The following is a 27911-nucleotide window of genomic DNA, read 5'->3' as shown; positions in this document are numbered from 1 at the left end:
CTATCATGCTGTGGCTTTGCTGTATCATTTCAGAGCTGTTCTGCATTTTAACAGGTAACATACTCCTGTTCAAAGGATGGTTTTGCACCCTACCATTAATTCATTAAAACACTTACAAGAAATAGTTTCCCACCTGCTGCCCACAGATCACTGGGAGCCTGCAGATTATTTTAAAGGGTTCACAAAATTTTACTGAGGAAAGCAAGATGGTCAAAAGGTCTAAATTCTCTGTAAAAGAGTGGATCTTTATTCGTAGATCCCTAATCTTTTTCAGTAAAGATGAGACAAAAACTTTCAATATGAAGCTCCAGATAAGATTTCATCATACAGATTTAAGGATGATTAACAATTTTAACATATGCTTCCACTGCACAGAGTAACACAACTCTACTGTATTTATACTCATACATGCAAAAGAGTGCACACAGATTTTAAAGACACTGACATAAAAGGAAAAACTAACACTACATAAAGTGCCTTCTATGTAATGTAAAATAGCAGGATTTTAATTCCTTCATACAATAGTGAGAAGTTTCTCCAGTTTCCTTTGTTTCTGTGACATTTCAGTGACGTAATGGATCTTGGGAGCAGAGGAAGAATCCACTGCAACATGAGACTCACCTGCTCTCTGCTGATCATGGGAGTGTTCTGCTTGACACCTTTCCTCTGCCATAGCCAAATTGATCCATTGGCTCTTGGGCGAGCAGACCCCCAGTGTTGGGAATCCTCCTCATCTGTCTTGCTGGAAATGAGGAAGCCTCGCATTTCTGACTCTGTCAGTGGCTTTTGGGACTTTATGATTTTCCTGAAATCATCAGAGAACTTGAAACATGGGGCTCTGTTCTGGGATCTGGCTCAGCTCTTCTGGGACATCTATGTGGACTGTGTGCTCTCCAGAACCCACGGCCTAGGGAGAAGGCAGCTAGCAGAAGCTGAACAGAAGATCACTACTCTACATTCTCAGTTCACACGGAGAAACCAAGGTTACTACTCCTTTAATACACATCTCTTAGGCAATAACTAGAGGCTAGTAGGAAAGAACAGGGATACAAGCTTATTTTGCCATGTGTTAATAGCACAGAGGCAATGACAGGGCTGCACAACCCCCCCCCCCCCCCCCAATCTAGTAGAGAACTATGTTTATGTTCAAAGTGATCACAGCAAGAATTTGACCTCCAAATTACCTGAACTGTGGTGACAGCTTTTAAGTTTTGAATGTGGGGGGAAGGGGGCAGGACAGGGGCAGGGATAGGCAGTGAAAGACAGAAGGATTCAAATAAAAACAGTAACTGAACATAAAAAGATGTTCAGTCACATCAACATTGTTACCACTATTGTGCTAGGGACAGGCTAGGTCAACATTTCTCATTCTGATGAGTACGTTACCCCATGCACAGTCATACTGGTGCTGCTGGGGAGAACAGCAGTCTTGCAACAGGAGGATAAGGATACATTTACTTCCATCTGGTAGTCAACTGCTAGGTAATTCTTCCTATTTCCATACTGGTAAGTAGGTCCAACAGACAATGGAAACAAATCTAGGACTCTGGAGTGTGCAGGCTTTCAGACACGGCTTCAGCTTTGGGAGGAAGAATAGGAGCTATGACACTAAATGCAGCAATTCCTATTCTCCAGGTTCCCATCCCCAGAGCAGAATCTACAGGCTTAAAGTAAGTGCCTCACGGTATGGTGAGAACTGGCACCTCGCAACAGGATCTGGAAGTGGTAGGTAGCATGGCACTCAGCCTCCCCATTCCCAGAAGGAAGATTCTGCATAGCTTTTCCTAAGTCTCACTCCCCTCCAAGGCTTCAGTCTGGGTCCTGCTACCAGCAGGAGCATCCTTCCACTGGGAATATCCTCCTTCAGAAAGGGGAAGGTGCTATTCTTTGATGGAGGGGAAGCAGTGCAGCTGCTTCCACAAGCAGTTTAACACCTAAGGCCCACAGGGAGGATGGAGAACTGCTTTTCCACCCAGAAGGATTCAGACCTCTCTCTCTGCTTCCTAGGTCAGCATCTTATTCATTAGGCTGTTAGGAAGCACTGCACATGGAATAATGAAGAACCTTCACGGGTAGCTACCCTTTAGGGCATCTCTGAAGAAGGGACTTCTACTCACGATTCTTCCACTCTGGGGACAGCTATATGCCTTCACAGTCCCAGTCTTAACCACAAACCTTGAATTGTGTGCTGAAAGATAGGGTTCAACAGGAAGGATAGAGAGGTCCTTATCCCATAACCTTATAGTGTGTCCTAGCTGGCAAGCTGGGACGTGAGAGTTAAGTGTTTGAGTCAATCCTCTCAAACTCAAGAGGAAGAGCGACTCCTGAACACAGGTCCAGTTTCTAAACTGTGGACCAAGCCACCACTACCTGCATTTTAAAAGTGAGCAGTAGACCCTATCCTGCCCTTCAAAAAGCCTGAGCTAATCACGTAGCTCTGAGAAGATCTCTGCTATGTTGAGCCATGCTGACAGAAGATAGCCCAGAACCCCCTCCTGGTTCCCAAGTGGCCTTGGACATCACAAAGGCACCCTATTGCTCAGTCCTGGCAAGACTGCTGCACTTCTGGGCACAAGCAGAATGCTGCTTTAGACACCTGGGGCATTAGTAGTATCAAAACCTGACATGCCTACCAGGCTAAAGCTCCAGATTAATTACTGTTTTCAAGACTGCAGCTTTGAATTTCACTGCCTAAATTCCCCCTAAGCCTTTTGTTTACACTTGGCTCTTTATATCTATGTCACACTATGGTTTTCTTAAATAAACAACTTTTATCCAAGATACTGATTAAGAGAAAGTCTGATGTATTTTGAAGAAACAAATTACATGTTTTGTGAATAACTGTTTACTTCCATACAGAGAGATTTTAAGACACTACTCAGTATGCACACTTAAAGAGAAACAAGGATTTCCCCCACCCTTCCCTATTCTTTTGCTTCTCTGTTTTGTGAATTGTAATCAGTTCATCTGGTTTCTCTGTACAATTGATTAACACCGGTTAGTAGCAGGCAGCTTATAGCAGTGACAGCCTAAATTTCATTTTTTGGACGAGCTATCTAACCTCTCATCTGAGCCTTCCAGTTTCTTAACAAAGCTGGTTGTTCTAATCTTTGTAACTCTTGACCCTACTGCCTCGTTTAGTCACTGAGAGCTGAAAAATCAATTGTTAGTAATTGCAGATAGAAATCTCATGCCAGCAAACGATGAGGAATTGAACTACCGCTCCTTATGCATAGAAGATGTAGAAGCCTGTTTTCTCAGCCCAAAGAGCAGAACTGCTGGCATTTGAATGACCTTGTGTACTTCATTCCATGTCTACATGGGCAGATAGGAATAGCTTTCAGCAGGCTGTTTTAAAACACTCCAACAATAATGCTAGAGTTTTTTGTCTTTTACTTTTACATCTGTTGAGAACATCTTTGTTGCTCTACACTGAAGTTACTCGTTTTTATTCCCCCTCAAAACTTGCACCAATTCAATCTTCTTTTTTTAATGGTAAACAGTATTGTAAGTCAAGAGCAACCTGTAAGCTGTATTCACAGTAGTACCTTAAATGTATCGTTGAAATGAAAAGCAAGAGGGAGATCTGAACTTGGCACAGAAACGCTGCTGCTAAGGTGTTATTATTATAGTGTCAGATTTCAGAACGAAAGGATTAACCACACGAGGTAATCATGAAAATAGAGTATCAGGAACTGGGCTAAACAAACAAAAAATTCTAAGTCAAGAAAACCTAGTGAAGTCCTTAGCAAAGTTTTCAGATGTTGCTGAACAGAACCACACTATCACACCTAACAGGCACCTTCGCAGTTTCTCAGACTTTGCCTGTCTGGGAAACAGGACCAAGAGACTGACTTTACAAGACAGTGGTAGAAGTAGTCCAGTCCAGACTTACAGCACCAAACACCATTTTCTGAATCATTCTAGTCCTGCTAGACTCCTCCTTGAAGTTACCAACAGGTCTGAAGATACTCCTCAGGCTCTGTCACAATCCATAAAAAAACACAGCAAAAATCAAAACTGAAGAAAATCACTGCTAAGTATGAATTATCTGAAAAACACCCAGTCTCTATCCACTGAAGTCCTATTTAACCCAACAGCATTACAACTTGATGTCTCTAGATATTCTGCAGAGAAGTGCTAGCCAGCTCCAGACTGAGTGCAAAAGGGGAGGTGAGGAAAGTCCTCTACAGTTATCTGGCCAAAGTATTTAGCTACCCATTCCCTTCCCTTAACAAAACCCAAGTGCTATGAAAAAGCAAGTTTCACAAAAACATTTCTCACAACGCTAGAGTTAGATGCACTAGAGCCATTACAACTCTCACAGAGCCAAAATAAGGATTTTAAAATCACATGGAAAAATGAAGCAAACAAAAGCAAATATAGCTTTTGTACTCACCACAAATCTTCCTGAAGAGCAGCTGTACAAGAAGACCCTCCTCAACAGCCATGCAGCACAGCTTCACTATAAACATTTGGAGAATAAAAACACCAAAAACCCCCTTCTCTACTTCTTCTCTACCCCCTTTCTCCTGGCCCCACAGGCTCACCTACTGCCAGGGCCCTCAGAGTGGCCACAGCTGTGCACACCTCTCCTCACAGGTGCAGGTGATTGGGCTCAGATCAACCCTCACGCATGGCCCAACTTGCTGTTTGACTCTGCTGGGGCTGCAGGGTGTCAGGCAGGGCAGTGGGACAAAGGCTGTTGTATTACACGTGAGCAGGTATTGTGTTAAACAGTTACTTTTCCAGAAAACAAATGTGACTGACAGAAATAAAGCCAATTGACTGGCTTTTGAAGATCATTGCATAGAAAATATCCTATAATCCTTCAAATGTGCCACTAACTTTTATGATAGATCTTATCTACTGTGCAAGGAGTTTGATGACAAGCCAGTGAATCGGTAAGACCATGACACAACTCTGATAATTGGGTGCTCTGATTCTGCTAATTACAAATAGAAACTTTTATATGAACACTGATGGAAAAGGTCCACGCTGAGGGGACAAGTTCAAAGTAACTTGTCAATGAAGGGCAACTTGCAAACAGAGGGATATGGCTATCACCAAAACAAGAGGTTTTTAGGCAATGACAATTAGTTGCTGCTGATAAAATGGGGACAGTAGCAGCTAAAAATGGAGGAAACATGGATGTGGCAAGCTGAGCACTTAGCTGCTCTTTCTTGTTTGGAAATGGATAACTTATATGTATTTTCATGTCACTTTTCAGGGATATTTTCTCATATTCAGAGGATGCCAGTTCTGAAGAAGAAAGATGTGTTTGAAGATTTAATAAGTATCCATGTGCAAAAGAGTAGATCTACGTTACTTGGAAGAGTCACTAGAGAGCTAGGCAAAAAGAGGAAATAACACATTTAGTCCAAGATCTTTATCTGCATTTTTTTAAACTATTTGTTTAGTTTTTGCATTTTAATCCTCACGGATGTTACTTTACATGGTGGAAGAAAGCCTATAAGTACGAGCACTGTATCTCTGATTAACTTTGGCTTCTTGGACCTGTGAATTTTTTTAATTGCCTATGAATTCAGTCTCTTCAATAAGCTGCATGATTGGCCACTTTAAAGTGTATGTATGTGAGGCTTTTTGTAATGCATGTGAGCTACTAAAACTCATTGTAATTTGGGTTCTGAAACGGAAACAGCTGATTGTTCAATAAGATGTAGACAAGCAGATCAGGAAGTTGCTAAAAAACTTCACTGACTCCAGGCAGGATTAGAATTGAGATGGTGATGTTTTATTTTATGTACAGATGTATGTTTGTACAAAGCAACTATCACTGGAAGACATCACCCTACTGAAGAAAAGTAGTACATATTTTTATATTAAAAATATCTTCAAAAAATGTTTTCAGTTTTCCAGCAAAAATAAAAAATAAAAAAAATTAACAAGTGTTACCAGACCCTCTCCTGTTTGCTTTCACATGACATTTTTATGATAATTTGCAGCAAAGTGAACATTTCCACAAAAGTTTTAGTTCTGAAAAATGTTAAAGTGTTACATATTGTCACTTAAAGTCGTTAATCAAAAGAATCCTACTGACATAACTTGAATTTGCTTCTTTGATGGTTTGCAAACTCTCTGTAGCCAAATCAGTTCCCTCTGACTTGGGAACTCTATAGAGTTATTGATAACTCTAATAGGCCATTTGGTATTAATTCGGCAACATAACTTTAGGCAGTTAACACTTGATGCTTTGATGAAATGAAGTATTTCCACTGCCTGACTGGATGAACGCAACTACAAAATTCAGCTTTTTGGGGTAAATACATTTAGTTGCTCATTTACCATATCTTTCCCTGAGTATATGGCAATAATCTGTTTTTTGCAAAATGCCTGAAGAAAAACTCATTTGCAGAAGCACTTTGGGTGTTCAGCAACTTGCAGAAACAGGCTCAAGTAGCAAAACATGTAAATAAAATCTTGAAGTGGTTAGTGGGCCTGAATAAAACAAAGTTTAAACATAGTCCCACGGTGTGAAATGCTGATCTTATGGAAGCAGACAGCAAAATTCAGAGGTCTATCAACTTCAGTGGCACTGGATTTGTGCTTAAAGTTAAGCACTCATTCAAATGCTCAAGAGAGGGGGGAAATGTTAAAGCAGCAAGAGCTCAGGGAGCATATAGTTTAGTGTACTCAGCACCCCACCTCCCCAGCTGCCTCTGCCACAACTTACCGGAGCACTCTGTCACTGTGTGGGGAGACAGGCAAGGGCATTGTTACAACAGATCTGCTCACTCTTGTACTACTGGTGTTCATTATCTAAGTTATATTAATATATCTAAAAGCCCCATTATGCCCAGCTTTGTATTAACACATGAGAGACAATCTTCACCCACAGTCCGTACAGCTATTAAGACCAGCAACAGAGAGAGTATGGAAGGGGCTGCATGCCTCCGCCATGTGGGATTGCTACTGCTCTAGAGCAGATGTTACATGTCCTCATCTGTTCTCAAACTCAAGAGAATGTAAAACCAGAGAAACTATCTGAACATGTACTTTTTGCCTCAGTTGCTATTTCATAGGGCCTTTTGGGAAGAGGCTAGTGCTTTCACTCTAGATACGTTCCTGCCATAAGAACAGGATTCTCTAGGAAAGGGCTGCTGGCATCCTTCTTCCTCCCTACAGACAGCAACAGAGATGGTGAAATACCACTGCTGACCAGGCTGATGTTTATCTTAGACAAATTCACAATAGTGATCTGCCTCAGCAAGCTTCTTAATTAACAGGCTGTAGCATCATTTGGCCTTTGAGGAAATGGGGAGGGAAGGATCAGTATGTGGAGGAAGGATTGAGAAAACTACCCAGTCTCTAATATGAGGTCACACTATGGAGAACAGTTGGAAATTGCTGCTGTAAAGAAGACAATCTGTGTTATTAATTGTGTTGAAATAAAGAGGAGATGCAATTAAATGTAAACTTGCAATTAATAAAATTCCTAAAGGAACTCCTGCCTCAGACCTCTGATGGGTTCAGAACTCAATTCTATTTTATAGCTTAGGTCTTGCTTACTTTTTTCCAGGTCTCAACAATTTGACAGGAAAACACAACTTGATGATGCTGATGTTTGCTATTCGTTTACTCCCTATAAATTTGGGCCTTTGAAGTTGGCTGTGTTAAGAAAAAGAAAGTGTTGTGAATATGGAATATGAGTAGGTTTGCTGTACATTCTCAAAGGAACAACTCAAAATGGGCCTGTGATTACAGACAAGGCATTGCCTCCTACCACTCTCCCCTGTGACCTTCATTGCAGATCTTGAGGTAAGAACCAGGGCTGCATTTGCAGCTACTGTGTCTTACTGTTGCTCAGTCTGAGTGTGACAGGAGAGGGATAGAATGATCATGTGCTCCAGGTGGGGACATCTTAAACGATCAAAGAGGCACAAGGCCAAAAGCATGGGGACGTCTGACACAGAGGAGGCTCTGACTGTCTCCGAATTTGCTACATGACCTTCCATTTTTTCCTGCATTGCAGGTCAGAAACCAGTGGCGAAGGTGGCTGTTCAGGAAACTCTTTAAATCCTTGGCCTTGTTATTTCCTTGTTTCCTTAATTTCCTGTGATATAATATAACTTCCTGTCTGAGGTTCTGCAAATCCCTGTGGTCAATATTTCCATTTTTAAAAGAGGCTGTAGTAATGTTCACCATCTTATTAAATCCTAAATTTAATGAGCAGGGGACTCTAAGTAAAAAAATGCTTGGGTTTTCCTAGTAATTAATTAGGCTTATGATCACAAATCATTGCAGCCCAGAAGCAGAAAGCATTAATGTCACAATAATGCATATATCTGATCAAACAATAAATTACTGTGCACAATTTACTAGCATTTCTACTAAACCCCCCCTTGAAGATGACTCCAATTACTTCATATTACTTAAATTCAGAGCATCCCTCAGAACTGTAACACTTAGGGGTATCTTGGACTATATTTTTGTTAGAGTTCCATAGGGAGAAAAAAAAAATCATAACTTTTTCCTCTCGCCTCCTACAGATCTGTTCATGATACTCCAGGGGGTAGGTATAAACATGACAATAGAGTCACCCAGAGAAAAGCTGGCAATGCAAGCCCTAGGTACCTTCTTCTCTCTCAAACTACCTCCTACCTGACTGAGGTTGCTTCACTGGGAGCTGGACTGAGTAACAACAAAATAAAGGGATTGGGATTTTGTTCCTTTCATCTTATAGGGAATTGGCAGCTAAACAGCTGCCTAACAGCATGGAAAACACTCCCTTGAGACTTTATCTCCTGCCATGACGTAAGAGCTAAACACTAAGAGGTTCAGTGATACCTACTGGTAAGGATTTGCATTCCAGACCTGTCCCATGTTGCACCTGACCAAACCAGTATTTTTCAGCTGTTGCTGTTTATGACCAATTTTAATTCAGCTGCACTGACTCTGAAGGGTATTTAAAGCCTCCTCAGAAGCTGATGGGTATCTTCTCAGCATCAAAGGTTATGTTCCTTAGTCTGTTGTTTGTATCTCTTGGCACTGTTATATCACAAAAGCTACTAAGTTTCTATCTCACACTATATTCTGTTTAAGCCAGAATACAGATGTATCCATGTTCTAGTGACCTCATCACTATGTGTTTTCTGTTTTCTGGGGTCCTCATCCCTCAGTTACTTTCTTTATTTTTCACCCTCTTTACCTTTCCTTTGCAAATTGCTTGTTAGCTTGCAGTTCCATACCATTATCTGTTGTTTGTAATTCTCGGATATTTGCATTATGCATAATTAAGGTTTCCTGTGACCAAAAGTAGCAGAAAGAACCAGGAATGTTCATGGTCATCACTTCCACAGTGTAAGGTCTCTGAAGGAGGTGGCTGAGGTGCTACCAGAAGAAAACAGGTTTTCTAGCCATTTTAATATGAGTCAGACAGTCCATTTATCTCAGTGATTATAATTCATTCTAAAATACACAAAGCCAGGAAACTCCAGGTAGAAAATTAAGTGTTTCGTTGAGCAGCTTTTCTTAAACACTACATTTTCATTGGCCTTTTCAATCACATCAGCCTAACGCTGCTTGATTATATATGAAACTAAGTTTTAGCATATGTAATTTACCCGACTTTTCTCCCTAAACTTCCAAAATATTTTGCTTTCACTCAAATTGATTTTTTTTCTTAATAGTCATGAACAAATTCATATATATAAAATACAAATAATTAGGAGTCTTCTCTCTTAGTAAGCTGCTACACTCCAGTGACTTCAACTACAACACTTAAGAGTATGTAAATTGTTCTTGAACCATGACTGCCTTTGAGCCCACATGCACATACTCATTCACTATTTTTTGTATACCTCCTCCAGAACAGTGACAGCAAGTAGCTGGATCTATAATTTCACTCTCTGAAGTGGTACTGAATCATTTATATTTCTCAGATCTTTAAAAAACTTTTGTGCACTATCAGAATAAATGTCTTTCTTGTTGCTGTCATCAACAAGAGATACAGCACAATTCCTGTGAAAGAACTCAAACCACAGTGTATCAACAGCTAAAGACAAGAGAACTGGGCAATCATCTACACTGCTAAGGAACCAGTAAGTTTGCCATTAGTTCATGTTGTCATTTAACAAATAATTTACAACCCAAAAAAGTACAACCTCTTGTAATGACATCATTAATTATCATTAACATACCCTGTCTTCACCCATTATCTCAATCTTCAGAACTGCTGTCATTAAAACAATGCACATTTGATGATCCTGTCTATCATCACATTATATCAATGCATCTCACTGAAATCACTGAAGTGGCACTGTTGTAAGAAACACGCAGTCAACAGGAAGTGATAAAAGAAAAGCAATAAGCACTTCTTATTTTTCTTCTAAGAATGAGCAAAGTTCCCTCTAAGGCCTTCATGTACCCATTATCATAAGAAATGAAGCTAGGCTGTAAGAGGGATGGATCAAAGCCATATGTGATGGTGCTTTTGTCTGGTATTTTCCTTTCTCTTCAAATCCCAGACTGCTTCTCTAGTGATGCCTAATCAAAGCTTTGCAATTGACTTCAACAAGTGCATCTGTTAGCTAAAGCCAATCATCTATTTACAAACTTCCACACAGTTTGTGTTTATTTACATGCATATATATGCCTGTATGTGAGTATATAGGCTTGATAAGTATTTTTAATACTCTAAGAGTTTTAGAAAACACAGTGCTAGCAATAAAAGAAAAAAAATACGCTTCCAATATTTTAGATGCTGCTAGTAACATTACATTCTTATTATAAATTCTATACTTACATATATATTAAGCAATAATGGAAGGGCCCTTCTAAAGCAATCAAATTCCTTTATCTGTTCAGAGCATCTTTTCCTTTAAATATGAATTCAACTGTTTGCAAAAATGTGAATACTTAAGTATTGAGAAGGCTGACAGTTAAGAATTTATTCCTTCCATTCAGTCTACGAAACAATGATATGACAGATGATACATCACTGAAACTAGTTGACTCAAGCTATCTCTTATGCAAAAAACAGATGTTCCTGAAACACAAAGCATTATCAGTTATAAAGCAGTGAGAAGAAACTACAGAACAGGAAGTTGTGTAAACCAGTGTAGCATTAGTGAAGACATGCTGAATTTTATCAGCTGGCCCTTCATCTTCTGCAAATAAGCTGGAAACCACTAGTAGAAAGGGACATCCTTCTCTAACATCAGTTTACAGTCCCTGGTGAAGCCGGTAAAGGCAGAACTCTGTTATGCTATGTTATTACACTGCAACATCTGAGACACTTTAGAGCCTGACATAGCTTCAATTACCTTCAATATTTCTGTGAAGCTGTAAGGTGAATGGTAGTTTCCGTCACTTCCAAACTGGCAAAGTTACTTGGTTGATGAGGTCAGAGAAGGATCTGCAAACATGTTCAGCTGTAGAGAAGAACTCCTGCTTCAAAGCAGACTCTTGAGCTGAAACAGAGAACAGATTTTAGGTCTCTCAGAGCATTTGGATTCCACAGGAGCCCTGAAAAACTCTTTACAAAACTCCAGTTTATATAGAAACAGCAGCTTTGTCTGTCACCTCTCCTCATTACATCCTCATTATCAAAAGTGAGGTATCCTGAGTGCTGAACAAAGCTCTGCTGTAGTAAGACCATTGATTACAAAGGGATTTTGTACTGCTGGGAGTCTGTCACTAGAGTCATAGCAACAGTGTCATAAAAGTGGTAACAGAAAAGACCTCTGGTGCCCTTACCAGTACAAGTTTGTTCCTTAATTGACTGCAGAGACCAATTTCCTGTTAAGAGCTTTGCTTTATCCTGCTCTGAATTACTTAAGCATTAGGGACTAAACTCCACTTTACAGCAATGTGGTGCTGAAGTAATTCTACAATGGCAAAGGCAAGATTCTGACTTTCTTCTGAGGGTTAAGTGATTACAAGCTGCATATAGTATTATGGAGTAAACTGGATGAAGGTGAGAAGACAGTGTCTAGTTAACTTGGAGAACTTTTACCTGCTTGGGCTTGGAGAGACAATGCAACCTTCAGTTTCATCACTAGCTGCTGCAGTTCTGCTTCCTTGCTGACTTCTTTCTCATGAGGTGGTATCTGTACTGCTGTGGGAATAAGAGCTGTATTCCTCATGATTCCATTGAGGGAGTTTTCTGTCATTTTGGGCAGATGTGTTTGATTCTCCTCTGCTTTTTTACACTGTCCCATAAAAGGTCTGTCACTCTGCAAGGACACTAACTCCAGTGGATCTTCCGAGAACATAGAGTTCGCTGCAACAATAGGCTCCGGTGCCTGTAAAACCTGCATTTTATTTGCAGAGTTGGGAGGATTCAAAGACTTCCAGTCTGTACATTTTCTGGAAACAGGCTTTATTAGGGCAGGATTTAATTCATCCTGCGTTCTTCTTTCTAGCAAGGCATGCTCATTTCTTGGCATCATATTTTGACACAGCACAAATGATGAATGGTCTGATGACTGTAACATCTCCTACAACAGACAAAAAACAGAAACTATGTTGTGAAAATATCTAATATTTTGGTTTGCTGGTAGCACTAAAAAAGGTGGGAAAATAATTCTGGGTCAGAATTACTTTTTAAAAAAATTTCTGGTGTACCAAACCATTCTTTTCACAAATAAAATATTTCTCTGCAATAAAATAAAACCCTGGGTCTGAGTTTGGAGAAATCTATGGGGCCATTTTTTCCACATTTCCAATCTGGAGACATACTCTTTAATGCCACTGAAATGTGGGAATAATAATGTTGCAGTATTAAATTTTATGGAAAATTTTTCTAAAATAATTTAACTAAGGAAAAGAGATATCTATTTTGTACAGTGTGGCCCACATCAAACACCTCATACATGTTAGCATTTGAAATTCCAAAAACAGCTTTCTTGTTGGTACCACATCTGTGCTTGGGATTTTCCAGACAGAGCTATGATGGTAAACACCATACACTGCATGAATACTGAGTGTGGCATAACTGAGATGCACTGAACTGACTGTGCATGCACTGGACACTTATCTGTATGTGTGCAGGCAATCTCACATGTTGTAGACAGACCAGTGTCACTGCATACACACAGAAGGGTACGACATGCCAGGTCATATTGGACTCCTTTGTGTATGTGATTAATAGCTGACCAAGTGTGCACTAGGGACTTGTCTGGCATTTCCGTAAGTTTGACAGTCCTTGAAAAACACTCTAAAAAGCAGCATGCCAGCAGGGGATACACAAAAAACACTGTAGGTGGCAGATATGTATGCCTTCCGTGTAAAATGCAGCCTTTCAGAATCTCAGAGATACTTTGAAAAAGAGTTAATATAATTGAATACAAATGAAATATTTTCACAAGAGGTCTAAATCACATTCCTGTGCAAGACAGCAATTAGAAATAGCAAAAGAGCATTTTGTTTATCCCATGCCAACACAGGATTCTTCTCTAAAGAAAAGACTGCAATGAAGTATCTAACAATTCTGTTGGAAAACATTTTCTCACTCTTACTGGAATCCCCTCTCATTCTTATTTTCATTGCAGTAGTATCTAAACCTCCCAGACATTGGGACACATATCTGTGCTAGATGCTGAATACATACAGAATGAAAAGAAAATCCCTGCCATGGAGAGCCTATACCCTGTCTTTGAAGAAAAAAAACCAATAAGTGGATTGAGCAGACAAGCAGAGAGCATATAAAATCAAATTAAGAATACTGGTCAACAAGAAAAGGAATAGTTAATGCTTGGTAACTTCCCATAACTGTGAAGATTCTTGGTGTATTTATCACCATACCTTTACTTCCTGCTTCACTTGCTGCAGCTTCATTCGCAGGTTTTCATGGCTTGCTATCAGGCTTTGGAGCTTTGCTTCTATTTTGCAGCTTTTATCTTCCTGGCAGTTGTGAAGGAACTGTACTTTGTCTCTCAGTTTGTTGAATTGCTTCTTCATGTACCTGCCAGGGACACAGGAGGGTAGGGATTTTACTAGATCAAATAACCCATTACACACACACACACACACACACACACACACACACACACAGAGAGAGAGAGAGAGAGAGAGAGAGAGAGAGAGAGAGAACCCCGGAAAAGTGCAAATACTGTAGTACAAACTTTCTCCTCTCTGTCAGTTCAAGAAATAGCTCTAGGGTTAGAGGCCAGTATTTCAGGAGCTGGTGTCCATCCACAGAGTTTTCAAGAACAGGAGTGTTCCAGATGAGGAAAGATGAGAGCTGAGGAGAAGTGGGTTCAAGACTGACCCTTTCTTCTTGGGTTTTTGCCACTTCCCAAAAAGGCATCTGCAACAGGGACAGAAATAAGAGCAGCCCCTCTATCTAGAAGCAAACTACTTATGGCAAACCTTGACCTGCAGGAGATTCCCACTGTCTTTCCCTGGGCAGTAAAGGAATAATGGAAGCCTCTCTCCTTCTCTGACTGCGTTCCTTCTTACTCCCAAGATTCTGTGCAGCTTATTTGACAATACAGATAGTTCCTGCATAGGCCACTGTCCTTGAAAAGATAATGAGATTTTTACAAGGAAAAGTGCCACCCTCCCACACATGCCAAAGCAGATTCAGAAATTACCTACTCAGAGCAGAGCATGCCAAAATATCACCCATACCTCTGGTCTAGAGGCAGGATCTGACTAAGAAGTCAGGGTAGAAATACAGTTTTGTCTTCCCATTACTGAGGTGGAGACATATAAAAGCTGGTTAGTGCTGCAGCAATAAATCCACTGTTGCGTATCACACAGCCAAAATAGTTATTTGCCTTGTTTAGTTACATCCAAAAGTTCAGCCGATTCTCTTTCTCTTGGGTATCCATTGGCTCACACAGGCAAAAGTCGCATTAGCTTCAGGGGAATTACGCAAGATTTGGCTGAACAAACAGTACACCAGAACATTTGAAATTAAAACTAGTATTACAGTAGTCCCTTATAACAGCATTTAATAGGCCTTTACTGTGAAGTGCTGACTACCTTCTACCATCTCAGAGCCCAGTCCTGTGAACAGGTACATAACTTCTGTAAGCTGGTGCACAAATAAGAACAAAGACCTTCCCTTGAATAATATGATTCATACACCCAGCTATATGACAAACTCTGGGTCAGGGGCTAATGCAGTAATTCAGGAGCAGGCTTCCCAGCTATCCTCTCAACTACTGCTAATTTCAGTGAAAGCTGAGGATGTTTGCCTTCTCAGTATTTTCCCATGTGAGAACAGAGAGTGAGTTAAGGACACAGACTTACAATGAAACTGCAAATGCTTTGCTTTAGTCTTGGAGTGCCCTTCAGCACAGCAGTACAATAGCAATTGTACATTGATTTATTAGAATGAAACAAAACAGGAAGAGAGGGAACTCAACACACTGAAGGAAATAGAGTAGATTCACAATCAAATTCTACACTCTAACTCCATTGATTTCAGTGGTCACAAACATATCCACAGCACATTTATATACAACTACAAAAATGAGGGAGGGGAAAGAGAAAAGGTGAAAGGAAAAGGTGAGCAAGGTCACAGCAAAGCCCATATCACAAAAAAAAAAAAAAAGAAAAGAAAAAAAAAGTAGTTAGGAATGAATCTTCCATCATGTCAAAACTTAGAATACCAAAAGGGACTTCTGTGATAATCTGAGTCATGAAATTTTTCCCAATAGTTACTGCATGGAACCCTTTATTTGAATTACAGAATAATTTTTAGAAAGATAGCCTGCCTTGATTTAAACACTACAAGTAAATTATAAAGTTGGTTTTGATTAACTTTTTATTCAGAGAAAAATGTGGGAAAATATCCCATTTTGATATTTCTATGTGAAAGAACATTCTTTCCATTAAAAATGACCTTTAGAAATGTGAACTAACTTATAATAGTGAAGAGCTGATGAAAGCAAAATGCAATGTTCTGCTTTGCCTGAAATTACTTTTTCCAATTATCTTAATTTGCAATTTTTGTTGTTGAGTTTTACCATTCACCCTGAATTGATAGGATTTTTTTTTTTTTATCTCAAAATCTCTAAAGTATGGGGAAACGATTTTTCTTCTAACCTGTAATTGGAGCAGCATTGCTCATCAGCCTTCAGTCACTGTACTACTGCATTTACCTACCTGGTCTCATCATGGATACTTTTGATGGATTCATGCATTTTTAACACATCTGCCTCAAAAGAGGCTATTGCCTATAAGGAAAGAGAGAAAAATACCTGTTTATAATTTCATCAGCAACCACATTTCATTTTTTATACAAATTTTGCTATAAGCAAGGATGGAAATTTTGAGATATGGTCTGTTCTACAATTTTAACTAGTTAACTTCTTTCAGCCAACTGACTGCAATCAACTGATGCAAAAAATATTTCTAATGGCTATTAGAACTAACTGGGAAATTTGCTTCATGAGACAAATTCTTTGTCCTACAGCAAATTCTAAGTGTTTGAGGTTTTGTTTTGTTTTTAATCAGAACAAAAACTCATTTCCTGGAATTTCTGCAAACGGGAAGATTCCAATTTGGGAACAGTCTCTTCCAAGTCACACAACTGCTCTGGGACAGGGAGATGGATGGAGACAGATTGGATGAAGAAGGAAGAAGAGAAACTCCTGGTCTTAGGATGGAAGGAGTCATCCCTGTTTCATGCAGGGGACAGTGGTCCCAGAAGTCAGGGAGACAAATACCTTCCAGGTAAGCTGCTACAGAGGCATGGTGTAAGCAGGGCTGGAATCAGGGCTGCCAGGAAATTGTGAGACTAAGAGCTGGGTTCCCAGGGCCTTCAAGTTCATGGATTCTCTGAAAAGCTACCTAGAGCTGCAATTCCAGTCTACTTTTTTTTAAGCAAGATTGAAATCTGCATTGTAACATGTTGGAAAGAAGTGTAAAACAGCTCAAAAAGAATTCCCAGTCCAGAGAGAAACTGAACAAGACAGCAATGACTGTAACACAATCCCACAGCAGGGATGCAAAATCCTGTCTTCTGAAATGACAAGTGCCAGACATCAAAATTACATTCTTTTGACTTAAATAATGCCTGTGCACAGCTGGTCCTGCAGATATGTGCTGGCTGGCACTATTCCTCATGTCAGGCAGCAAGTTCTAAAAGACAGGTCTTCCAAAGAGCAGCACAGGAGTGACAGGAAAAGGCTGTCACACACAGGCTAGTTCTCATTTACTTCACCCATGGCTTCCGGAAAGAACAGGATGAATGTATGACACAAATTGGTTTTAAGACAACCCAGTGTTTCCTATATTCTGAGTATGTGCAGAGCTACCAACCTCTCAAGTAAATACAGAAACACAAAACTGTTAGGTACTTATTTTTATTTACACTGTCCTTCCCAGTCCACTGTTCCTGTACAGGGAACCTGAAACTAGATTGACAGATTTACGCAAGATCTATTTTAGTTGGAGTGGACACTACTCTGGGTTCATCCTTAAAAAGGGCCCATTCTGTCCTCTTGATATTGCCATGGTTATAGAAATGGCCTAAGTTTAATGAGAATCAGAATGTCCTCCCTTGACATTTGCTTGCAGAGGGAGGATGGGGTGGCATTTTGTTACTGTTGGAATGGAGAGAGGGCTCCCGTATTAGCTGGTCTTTAATATGCTACTCGAAGGCGAATTAAAAAAAAAAAAGTAACAGAGCAAGTATTCTTATGTACGCTTCAGAAAGTCACAGAAGTCAAGCAGTTAGTCACTAACCTTGGAAAGGTACCACACTTTTGTTTCACCAAGTTTCCAGATTAGCAGACTTTTTTCATAAGTGAGAAAATAACAGAAAGTGGAAGCTGCGCATTAAATTTCTTCTTCATTCTTCTTCAGAAGGCAATTAAATAGTTAAGTTGGTAGGTCTTCCTCACAGCTTTAGTGCTATTTATTACAGCTTTTTGCCTGGCTCACCTGAACTGTTGTCTTGTCTTGCTCAGGTGTTTTGCTGTTATTCTCATTCTGCTGTGTTACACTTCTGTTTTCAGATATGACCCTGGGTGACTCCAGGACAGGTCTGCTCATTGGGAAAGGCAGGTTTTCAGGGCCAGACAGTGGTAATGCACTGGGCTCTGCAGGGGGGCTGTAATACCAAGAGAGAACTAATGAGTAGAGAATGGATCAGGCCTTACGTGGTTTTGGTACCCAGAATGATCAAGATAAAATTAACGCACAGACAGACAACTATGCTACTGACTAAGCAAGAACCATGATTTATCCATGCCCACTGGCTGTTTTGGTTGAAAGAATGAAATTCCTTGGAACAAATTCCACTCTTTCAACAGCACTTCAACAGCAAATTCTTCTTTCCTCCCATTAAGCATCAGTGCAATTTGCTGCTTCTTTTCACTTCCTTTAGCCAGTGCTAGGCAAGGGCTAAATACATTGGGAAAACAAACTACAAAAAGATAGAGAAGGTCAGAAATGCTGCTGTTCAGGCCATTTTATGCTAGGAAAGGCTGAGACACCTATAAGCCACACAGTGACACCTGGAATGGCAACCCCAAATTCTGCTTTATCTCACTGACTGCTAAACAAGTATTCAGTAAGCAAAAACCCAGAGTTACAGAAAAACCTTGACTATTCACAGAAGGATTAAATGATATTGAGAATTAAGAAAGGATTTTTGTTACTGAATATGAGTGAGGAAAAATGAACAATGAAAAATGTTTAGCATTTCACCATGTTCTAAAGAACAAAAACTGAAATAATATTCTCTGTGAGAATCACTGTAACTATCATTTATTGGCCTTACTGTATATAAAATCTGGTTTCTAATAGCAATAACTTTACCTATCAGTGTAGCATAATCAAGTTTTACAAACAGATTTTTCTCTTCTTTCTCATGAGGATGAAAAGGATGAAATTCATCCCTTTGGAGAGGAGTGACTATTTTTCCCCATTTCAACTTCATTAAAGCCTCATATGGAGAACACATGTGGGATGAAAGAGATCTGCTAGACCTTTATACAATTACTATGGAATTTCACCCTTCATAAATATGTGGTGCTTATCTCATATAATCACTCTCTTCAGTTTCTACACATAAATATCAACCAAGAGCTCAAAGCAAGAAAGGAGCAACTATAGGGAAAATCATAACAAAATTTCCAAACAGTTCTTTATCAACCAATATCATCAGTGGAAATACAGTAATGCATTTACACATTAGCTAAAAGGAAGCAAACCAGAACTGATCTGAAGGAACTGGAATGGTGATGTAAGAGATCAGCTACTCACTGTTGTGAGTAATCCCACTGAACCGACGTTCAGGGGGACTTAGGAAAATGACTAGCAATGAACACACTGTGGGCCACATGCAAGAAGTATTCAGAGAGTTAATTTCCAATGACTTTGACAGAGAGGAAGAGTTAAAAAACCATGCAGCTGTTCAGGGACAGGTACTACATATTTGCAATGCTTGACCCTAGACTGAACATGATAAGAAATGGCATGGAGAAAGACAGATGACATTAGGAAAGAGGGAAGGAAGACATATGCATGTTATATTTTACAAGACAATTGGTCATTATGTTGCCAGCACGGTAATCATAGCTAAGTTACAGAGCACTGTGCAGCAACTTACCATTTATACTTTCACGTTTTATAGAAAACTCACAACATGGTGTCTGTCATAACAAAGTCACTTTCTCAAAAGACACCATCAAGCAATATCTTACAGCCTACACATATTATTCAGAGAGTAAAAATTCACAGGAAACAAACTCACAGAGGGTTTTTCTGAGTAGGGAAGTGTCTTTTCTCCATTATCTCCAGAGCCCTCCTTCTCTGAGCCTCCTTTCTTCTGCAGCGCTCTTGAAATAGGTTGTTCCTGACAGTGCGGAGAAAGAGCTTTGCATTCGCCTTTGCTGACATCTATTGGAATGATGGACAACCAAGAAAGCGAATTTTCAAACAAGTGCTGCCCAGAAGCAGTAAGAAACAAGTGGATACAGTCCAAGGTAAAGGCCAGGCAGGAGAAAGCAAAGATCCACCTGTTTGACAGATGAAGAAGCTGTTGGCTGCTGGGAGCTAAGTTGGACAACGATACACAGACCCCTTTTGCCCCAGGAAATGGCTGGATTAGGTGCCGAACATGGGGGAGCCCTGACAGATTGAACAGGAAAACACAAAGCAAACATGCAGCACGCACTCTTTCTCAGCATGGTAATAACATTACCACAAGGTGTCAGCACAGTAAAGAATAACAGTGCTGACATTTCAAATACCATCCCCACTCAGCTGCCCACTCCTCGGTAAAGAAAATACGAAGACTTACCTAGCCAAGCACCTACTTAGAGTGGAAGGTATGAGAAAACTGGTTTACTACCAGTTCTTTTATGTCTCACACAAAGGATGTAGAAATGCTTCTCTTTTTAGCTTTGGTATAGATTTTGGTCATGCAAGCAGGGTTTACATGGTTAGTGTTACAGTAGGACTTCATAAAAGAAGACTGAGTTTAGTTGCAATATTGCAGAAACAATGTAGCAAAGCTCAATGTCAGACAGTACAGAAGGCGGATGGGATTTTATTTTAAAAGACGACTGATTTCATTCACTCACACTAACTCATTCACAAACACTAACATAGAAGTGTCCAGGTGGTTTCTCCAGCATTCGTGCACTAAGCTGTGACACACGTGGTCTGGACAGGATCACTGACAGTGACATGGAAGACAAGAGATGCCAAGTATCTAGTCCTCCTTAATCCTCCTGAGTTCTTCTTAATTCGGTCACCACATGCTGGTTTTTGGATATGCCTTTAGCTCCTTTAGAAGTTGACAGTAACTATGATCTTTTGTCTCTCCATCCAGGCCCTGTTCTGTAAATTATTAGGATTTACTCAGTGTCTTATGTCTCCTTATTTGGGTGTCTTAAGGCTACAGGTTTTGCTCTTTACCTTCCCTTCATCATCTCTTATTAGCTTCAGATGGCAGTTTGTCCTTTGTTTTAGGCTGCCTTTTGTTTTTCTGATCTGGGTGTCCTGAGAAGCTGTGTATGGAAGTATGGTGATCTTATTGACCAGCTGATCGAGCCTGCATCACTGACTGCCTTTTTACTAACCCTCCTGCCACTCCTTCTGGTGCTTCATACATCCATGCATTCCCAATCACTCTCCATTCACACTGACTTTAATGTTTCTATTACAAATCTCTACATGAGGACACCAATTACCATTTGATTCCTCTGCCTTCTCAGAGATGAAGGATGACAAAGGATATTTAGAGGAATGAATGTGTCTCTGTTATTTCTAATGCAAATAATTGACCATCCAGATATAGTTTCTCATAGTATTAACAATAGGGTTTGCTTTTCAGAAAGACAGCAATGAAGTAAGTGCCTATAGTTTTATGTTCCCCCAGACAAAGGATGATTGCAGAAGCAGTCTAACAACGTTCTTCAGTTTCAGTGCAGATACTGGCTATACAATTATCTTTCATGTTCTAGTGTATGGTTCCAGGAAGGAGGCCATAGAGCATAGTTTACTAGGAAAACCTTTATGGATGCTTTTCAGCTCATTCAGTGAAACTGAAGATGATGATGTTATATAGGTCCACAAAAAGGCTTTCTGCTGCTGGTACAGGATCCGAAATCTCCTGTTCAAAGGAGGAGCTGATCTTCCAAACACAGATTTCCAGTGTTGATCTTCACCACTACTGTGAAGAAAGCACAAGCGGCCCCTCTAATGGAGTCCAAGTAGATGAGCGTAGTGGGGGCCCACGCTGGCTCTTCGTGCTGTGTCCCTAACTGACAGAGTCAAATGGGTACAGAAGGTTTATAGTAAGGTTGAAAAGGTCTGGAACAAAGGAAGTTTCATGCAGGAAATAGTGCAACTTCAGGCTGAATTAATTTTTGAATGAGGACACGTTGGGACTGGGAGAGAGAAGTGGGAGGGAGAAGCACTGGAACACCCCGAGAGATCTTCTCACAGGTTTAAGGACAATTTACAAATTGCAAACCTGTACACAGCTCTCTGGGGAGAGGATGGGATTTTCTCTATGACATTTCATGGCTCTATTCAGTTATTTCAGAACAAAAAATCCATTCTAAATTTAGATGCCCTTTTTCTTCCTTACCCTGATTAACTGTTCCCAGATAAATAATTCCAATGTCTCATGGACTTGATGGCTGATGTAAACATAATTTCATAATCAATATAGTTCATGAGCCTATTGCATAATTGCCCACATGTAGAATCCGAACAGGGAAATGAGTTGGCACAACGGGACTGTACCTGCACACAGTGTTCCACAACAGGATGTGACCTCTTATGTGGTTTGTTGAGACGGCCAGTGAAAAAGCAGTCTTGGCAAAGGTCAAAATTCAGGCACTTCAGACAGCGATACCTGTGAAGGAAAACAGAAGGATTAAGTTACTTTTCCACTACTGAGAAGTTGGTGCAAGCGAGCTGTATTACTGGAATTTCACATCCACAGGTTCTGGAATGCAGAGCTGCACTTTTGTCAGAATAATGACTTTTCCCAGCATTCCCTAAATGTAAGAGTTATTTTGTCCTAGTGACAATGGACTAATCCCCAGAACCCATTCATGATTTCTAAATTATTTATTTGCTGCACTGAAATTTGGTCCAATGAAGAAACAGTTGTTCTAGTACCATTTTTGAGAATGCAGTTACATCTTCATATCTTTCTTGTATACCAGCTTATCTCTAATTGCTACCCACATGGAACTGTAATGTCACTACATTATTGATGTGGGATTTGCAACTTGGCAAAAAAATAAAAATTCAAGTTTGCTATTAGTGAGAAGATAACAGTAAAATACTAAGTCCTGTGCATTCTGGTCCCTGGGTAATGGATAGCGTTCTTTTTACACCATTAGGCATTTTCACTTACGTGGCTAAGGTGGTAACTGAACTAACCAGTTATTACACCTGATGACGGGACAAAGCACTAAGATATGAGATACACAGGTTTAATTCTTGGTTCTAACACTGAACTGCCAGCTGACGTTCAGTGAGTCTCCATAATCATGTCCGTGATACTGAACTAAATAGAAACAGGATGAAGGCTTGCGCACCAGCCTGTGATGGTCCTCTCTTTCCCCTCTTGATGGGCTGAATTAGATTATTCCCATGTTTGTTGCTTAACACATCAGGTAGGGCCTATAGTCTATGCAAATAATGGTAAGAACTATTTATGTGTATTTTGTAGACTATAGTAATTACTGACACACCTGAGTCCTGTAATGGGGAAATTCTTGCAGACTCCACATTTAACTTGGTGAGAAACCATTTTTGTGGCAGATAATCTGTAACATGTAGGGAGCCACAGGAGAAGCGCAGGCTCTGATTTCAGCCAAGACAGGAATTTTTCTTCAACAATTGCAGAATTCAGAACCTGGAAAGAACATCCATCTCAGTTTCAGGCACTTACTTGAAAAGAGCTGGTGCCTCATCTAGAACTCCTAAAAAAAACTATGCTAGCAGACCCCAATCTAGTATCAGTTTTTTACATTCATGTAAAACATTACTGGCTTCTAAAAGTTTTGGAATAAATCTCTCTGGTAGTATATTACTGAGCATCATTTCTATAGGTATCAATTCTCCTATACTATGGAATTGACCAACAGTCCCTCCCCTTAAAATTAGATAGTGGTAGATATTAATATTCTGATATACTTGCATTTTTAAAAAAACAGCAACATTCAAAGTCACTTCCAGGACATCTGAATTTTACTCACCCCATAGAAACAACTGTGAGTAGCAATTTCCACACAAGACAGAGCACAGCTTTCTCCCACAACGGCTGGGATCTGCAGCAAGAAGAAAGTCTCAGAAACACCTCAATAGAAAACAGATGTTCCCATCATGCTCTACTGAGAAGGTGACAGCACACAGATGGTGAGGCATCTATAGAAAAGCCATTTTACATAATGTACTGAAGAAAACCTGTGCAAATTCATACCATCAGTGTGCAATTTCATTCTTCGGTATGTGTCAGAATGATTTGCTTCCAGCTCACTTATTGTAATAAATCAACATAGTATGTTCTTATAGCAAAATACTGAAAGACAGTGGGATTGAGTGTCAGGGGTCATTTTTCAGAGGCTGTTTTCAGCACCAGGTCAGCTGGAAATACCAGTATGCTAAGGCATTATCCTGCAAGTGCAAGCAGATCTACTATTCTAGTAAGTATAGACATCTGAAGTTTGGAGTTGCTTTAGTGACAGCTGCATGCAACTGTTAACAGGATATGTAAGCTCAGGCAAAATGAAGGCACAGAGGCACGGATGCCAGTGGTAATCTTGACTGAGAAAAACTACAGAAATTGATCCTTTTACCTAGAGCACATGCCTAGCTCTGCGTGATAGGTCCCTGTGTCCCCACAGAGCCCTACTGACTTCAGTCCCATAATGCAGTCAAACATAAAATGTAGCAACCTGTACATCCTAGATTAGGATTTCCCCTATGAGACCTGTTGTCTAACAGCACTGCAGTAGCATTACCTGATTCAAGTCTGTTAGTAGGCTTCTCAGGGCACTACGGGTAATCAAGGCCTTCTTCCCATCACAGACAGCATAAAACTGAAAGAAAGCTAAAAACAACCAGAGGAAAGAAACTGGCATCCCAGCAGAGCCTGAAGAATCTTCTTCCTACTTATTCTCTATCTGCATGACAATTGCTGCCTACCAAATAAGCATCTCTAAAGAAAGTTCTCCTATAGTTGTGTATATAACAGGCACTCAGTGACTGCTGTAACAATTCTTTCTTCCCACAGGCAAGGGAAAAAGGAGGAAAGCAAGAAAGCGATGGCAGTTTCTTATCCCTGGCAGTTAAGACAGGTAAGGATGAAGGAGACACCAAGCTCATTTTCATGGCTGTAAAAAAGAGCGGTTCTGCTCCCATATTTAAATTGTGAGTCATTAATTCAAGGTGATTTGGAAGGAAATACACAGTGTGCAACAGGACAGCATGAGGACAATATGCCACTTGTGATCCATTTGTGCTCCATTTTAAGGGTTTAAATCATGAAGAAATCTTCGTGCTGCCCATTCTATTGGGTGACCTTCAACTGTTATACTTAGCTCTTTAGGCATTTTGTCTGAAGTAAAAGGGCTCTAAAAGTGTCTTAGATCAAACATATAAAGTTGTTTCCTACTCTACTGGAATTTAAAATTTGGGGTTTTCTGTCCTTTTCTGTTAGGCAAGGAAAACTTGGCCTTCATTTTTAAGTTCTACTTAGCTTAGACTTTACTATGAATTGTTCTAAGACTTTGTTTATGCAAAGATTGCTATGGACATTGATAAAACAGTATGCTTCTGCATCACCTTTCCCTACAGTAAGGTAGTCGATTCAATTTACTTTTTGCATGCCAGAATGATATTCTCTTTTAATGTTGAAAAATTCCAATGGAGATTTTTTTCAACATTCAGCATTTCAGGCAGTGTATAAAACTGTATCTTTCCCACCTCTGTATTTCGCAAGTAGACTGTCTCCTGAAAGGGCAATTAGGGCAGCTGCAGCAGATCTAGTTTTGATGTAACCCGTTCCAGATCTACGAAAATAAAGTAAGTTAAATTACATTCACCAAGAATGTGAAAACTGAAACTTCAAAAGAAAAAAAAATACTGCTACGGTGGAAGACAGCTTCAAAATTCCTGTCCTTTTATATGTATATAACTGGTGCAGCATTTTAGTGATGTTGACTTCTATGTCTAGGACCCTTTGTCACTGAACACAATTCCAATATTAACTGGTCAAGATATCATGCAATCATAAAACAAAAAGACAGCATCTCCTTAAAAGACCTCACATTCCAAGTAAAATTTAGCTTTACATTTATAATACGTCCTAAAAATGTCCTGCTTTTTATTTGTGGAAAGCCTTTCCAAATATGGAAGAGAAAGCAGAGTTACAAGCTGGTTTATGTACTATATGATCAGAAAGCTTCACTGGGGTCCCAGGCCTGCACTGAACTCCTCTTGGGCTAAGTCCCTTTAATTTCACTGCAACTCAGTTTAGTCATAAGGACATATACAGGAGCAGGACTTTAGTTTTAACTGTTAAGAAACACAAATCATAAAGAATCTAGCTTCATTTAGAACCTGTGTTTGCAACACAGGCTTTGTCTGAAGACAAAGCAGATGTGAATTGAAAGCCATAACCCATGAAATCTTGGAATGTTATTTTTAAGATACTGCTTTTACAAGACAGTATTGTACTGTAAAATATCATTACATAAAATTGTCTTCAAGAGTCTGTAGATATACTTCACTGATACAGAGCACACTGCAGAAAGCTCTAAGTATAGGCTCTATACTATACTATAGGCTATGGGGATTTGTTGGTCAAAAGTTTATACATTTTGAATATATGTATACATTTAGTCCATGTTCTTTCCAGAACTTTCATAGAAAAATTTTGTCTTATTTTGTATACTTAAACATTGTACTACTAAAAATAAAGCTAAATAAGACTAAAAACTTGCTGAAAAGAAAGGGAATATACACAGCATATTCACCAGACATTGCTGTTTAAGTGAACATACAAAAAAACAAACATGTGACAGTTACTCTCAAATCTCATATAGCATACAATCAAAAACTCTTATACGGTTTCTGTAGGCATATAAGTAAACTACCATATGAACATAAAAAAAAGTCCTCAGGTGTTCTTGCCACGAAAAATTTTCCATTATCAATAGTGGAGAAGAGCACTCCAGGGAAAATACATGATCAGAAGAAAATTAGAAGAAGCTTTTTCTATCCTGTATATGTAGCAAGAAATTTGTGGAAAAAAAAATTTTAAAGAAATTACAGCAAGAAGAAAATGATAGGCTGTTTTAGTAAACCAAAAAAAAAAAAAGACCAAGATAATGCTGTTAAGAAGATTCTCCTGAATAGTGGTGGTATTTAGAACACACAAATTATTAAATACTCTTCCTATTTCTAGCTGTTTCAAAATACAGCACTTTATACCTAGCCTTAATTGATTTTTATTAAGTACAAAAAATTCATAATATGGGACCTTAAACAGTAGTGATATTATTAATTAACAGTAATTCAAGAAAAAGTCCTATGGACCACTTACATCTCACTCACATTCCTATTAAAAAGCTTTGCTCTGATGTAGAAGGGAATGAATTTCATCTGTGATGAATAAATTCAACAGTGAACTTAGACTTTTCCTTTCGAATCTGATATATTCATGAAACAATATGGCCTTTGGTAAATTAATTCATTATTCACAAACAGTATGTGAGAAAAATACAGCTTGCAAGCTGCTTCCTTATTATTCCCAATAGCTATTTGCTATTCACAGGGGCTAGCTGACCAGCTTAGTTATGAGACAATGTTTTTGTTTCATAATTAGTTGATAAACTTTTTAAGCTGAAGAATAACAAATAGTAAAAAGTGACTAGCAGTTTCTTGACCTATGCATGGATACTCTCATTCAAAGGCAAATATGGATTTTCATGAGTATAACAAAATATCTTGGCAATCAAAAGAAGAGCCACTCTCTGTACAAAGTTGTTCACAGAAAAAGTTAATATAGGCTGGTTAGTATAGGTCTGAACTTTCAGATAATTTTGGAAACATTACACTGTCAGTAAAGCTCTGTGCCTTATCTTCCTATGGCTGAACTACTCCCATTATGAGTAAATTTTAGCAAAATACCTGCAACCTGGGACAGTTTGTTACAGAAATGGCATAAGAATGGTAGAAATGGAACTGCTCTAGCAGTACTAGGTGCTGGATTTACTCATGTGCTTCCTCTCACCTGTCATACATGGCAGCTAGCAGGCTCAACGTGAACTCGGCGGCTCTTGGATCTACCTGGCCTGGTTTTTCTAATCTCACCCTTTGAAACAGCTTCTTCAGCATCTCAGAGAGCTGCCACACTTCCAGAGAAATCTGCTTTTCCCTGTAGCTCTGTTCACTTGATAGGATGTGCTGAATCAAGGATGTATCAACCAGATCCACTGTAGGAGAATAAAGGG

The 27911-nt window shown here is 39.5% G+C and overlaps 2 protein-coding genes across 2 annotated transcripts in view; one reads left to right on the top strand and one right to left on the bottom strand.

The window, feature by feature from the left end:
• LOC112990548 (putative malate dehydrogenase 1B) overlaps positions 1 to 27911 on the bottom strand; it is a 66891-nt gene that overhangs the window by 21797 nt on the left and 17183 nt on the right. Inside the window, exons 5-16 of the mRNA XM_064515235.1 lie at positions 27692 to 27893; positions 25381 to 25466; positions 24417 to 24505; positions 23652 to 23723; positions 23145 to 23308; positions 22183 to 22294; positions 19679 to 19824; positions 17863 to 18031; positions 16081 to 16151; positions 13768 to 13927; positions 11978 to 12461; positions 11286 to 11432 (exon numbers count right to left, since the gene is read on the bottom strand). Of these exons, the coding sequence (XP_064371305.1) occupies positions 11329 to 11432; positions 11978 to 12461; positions 13768 to 13927; positions 16081 to 16151; positions 17863 to 18031; positions 19679 to 19824; positions 22183 to 22294; positions 23145 to 23308; positions 23652 to 23723; positions 24417 to 24505; positions 25381 to 25466; positions 27692 to 27893 (1859 nt within the window). The 3' untranslated portion in view covers positions 11286 to 11328. The remainder of the gene's footprint in view (positions 1 to 11285; positions 11433 to 11977; positions 12462 to 13767; positions 13928 to 16080; positions 16152 to 17862; positions 18032 to 19678; positions 19825 to 22182; positions 22295 to 23144; positions 23309 to 23651; positions 23724 to 24416; positions 24506 to 25380; positions 25467 to 27691; positions 27894 to 27911) is intronic.
• FAM237A (family with sequence similarity 237 member A) lies at positions 575 to 5705 on the top strand. Its single transcript, XM_026113118.2, has 2 exons — positions 575 to 983; positions 5231 to 5705. Exons 1-2 carry the CDS (start codon positions 575 to 577, stop codon positions 5368 to 5370), a joined length of 549 nt encoding a protein of 182 aa, XP_025968903.1. The 3' UTR covers positions 5371 to 5705.

This window comes from Dromaius novaehollandiae, chromosome 7 (assembly GCF_036370855.1).
Source record: "Dromaius novaehollandiae isolate bDroNov1 chromosome 7, bDroNov1.hap1, whole genome shotgun sequence".
Lineage (NCBI taxonomy): Eukaryota > Metazoa > Chordata > Aves > Casuariiformes > Dromaiidae > Dromaius > Dromaius novaehollandiae.
Note: the sequence above shows the minus strand (reverse complement) of the source record. Positions and strands in the feature narration are given on the sequence as shown.

Excerpts from the sequence above, each read along its gene's own strand:
- FAM237A (XM_026113118.2), top strand. The coding sequence starts at position 575 with ATGGATCTTGGGAGCAGAGGAAGAATCCACTGCAACATGAGACTCACC. Across the intron at positions 984-5,230 it reads GTTCACACGGAGAAACCAAG|GGATATTTTCTCATATTCAG; the intron begins GTTACTACTCCT and ends GTCACTTTTCAG.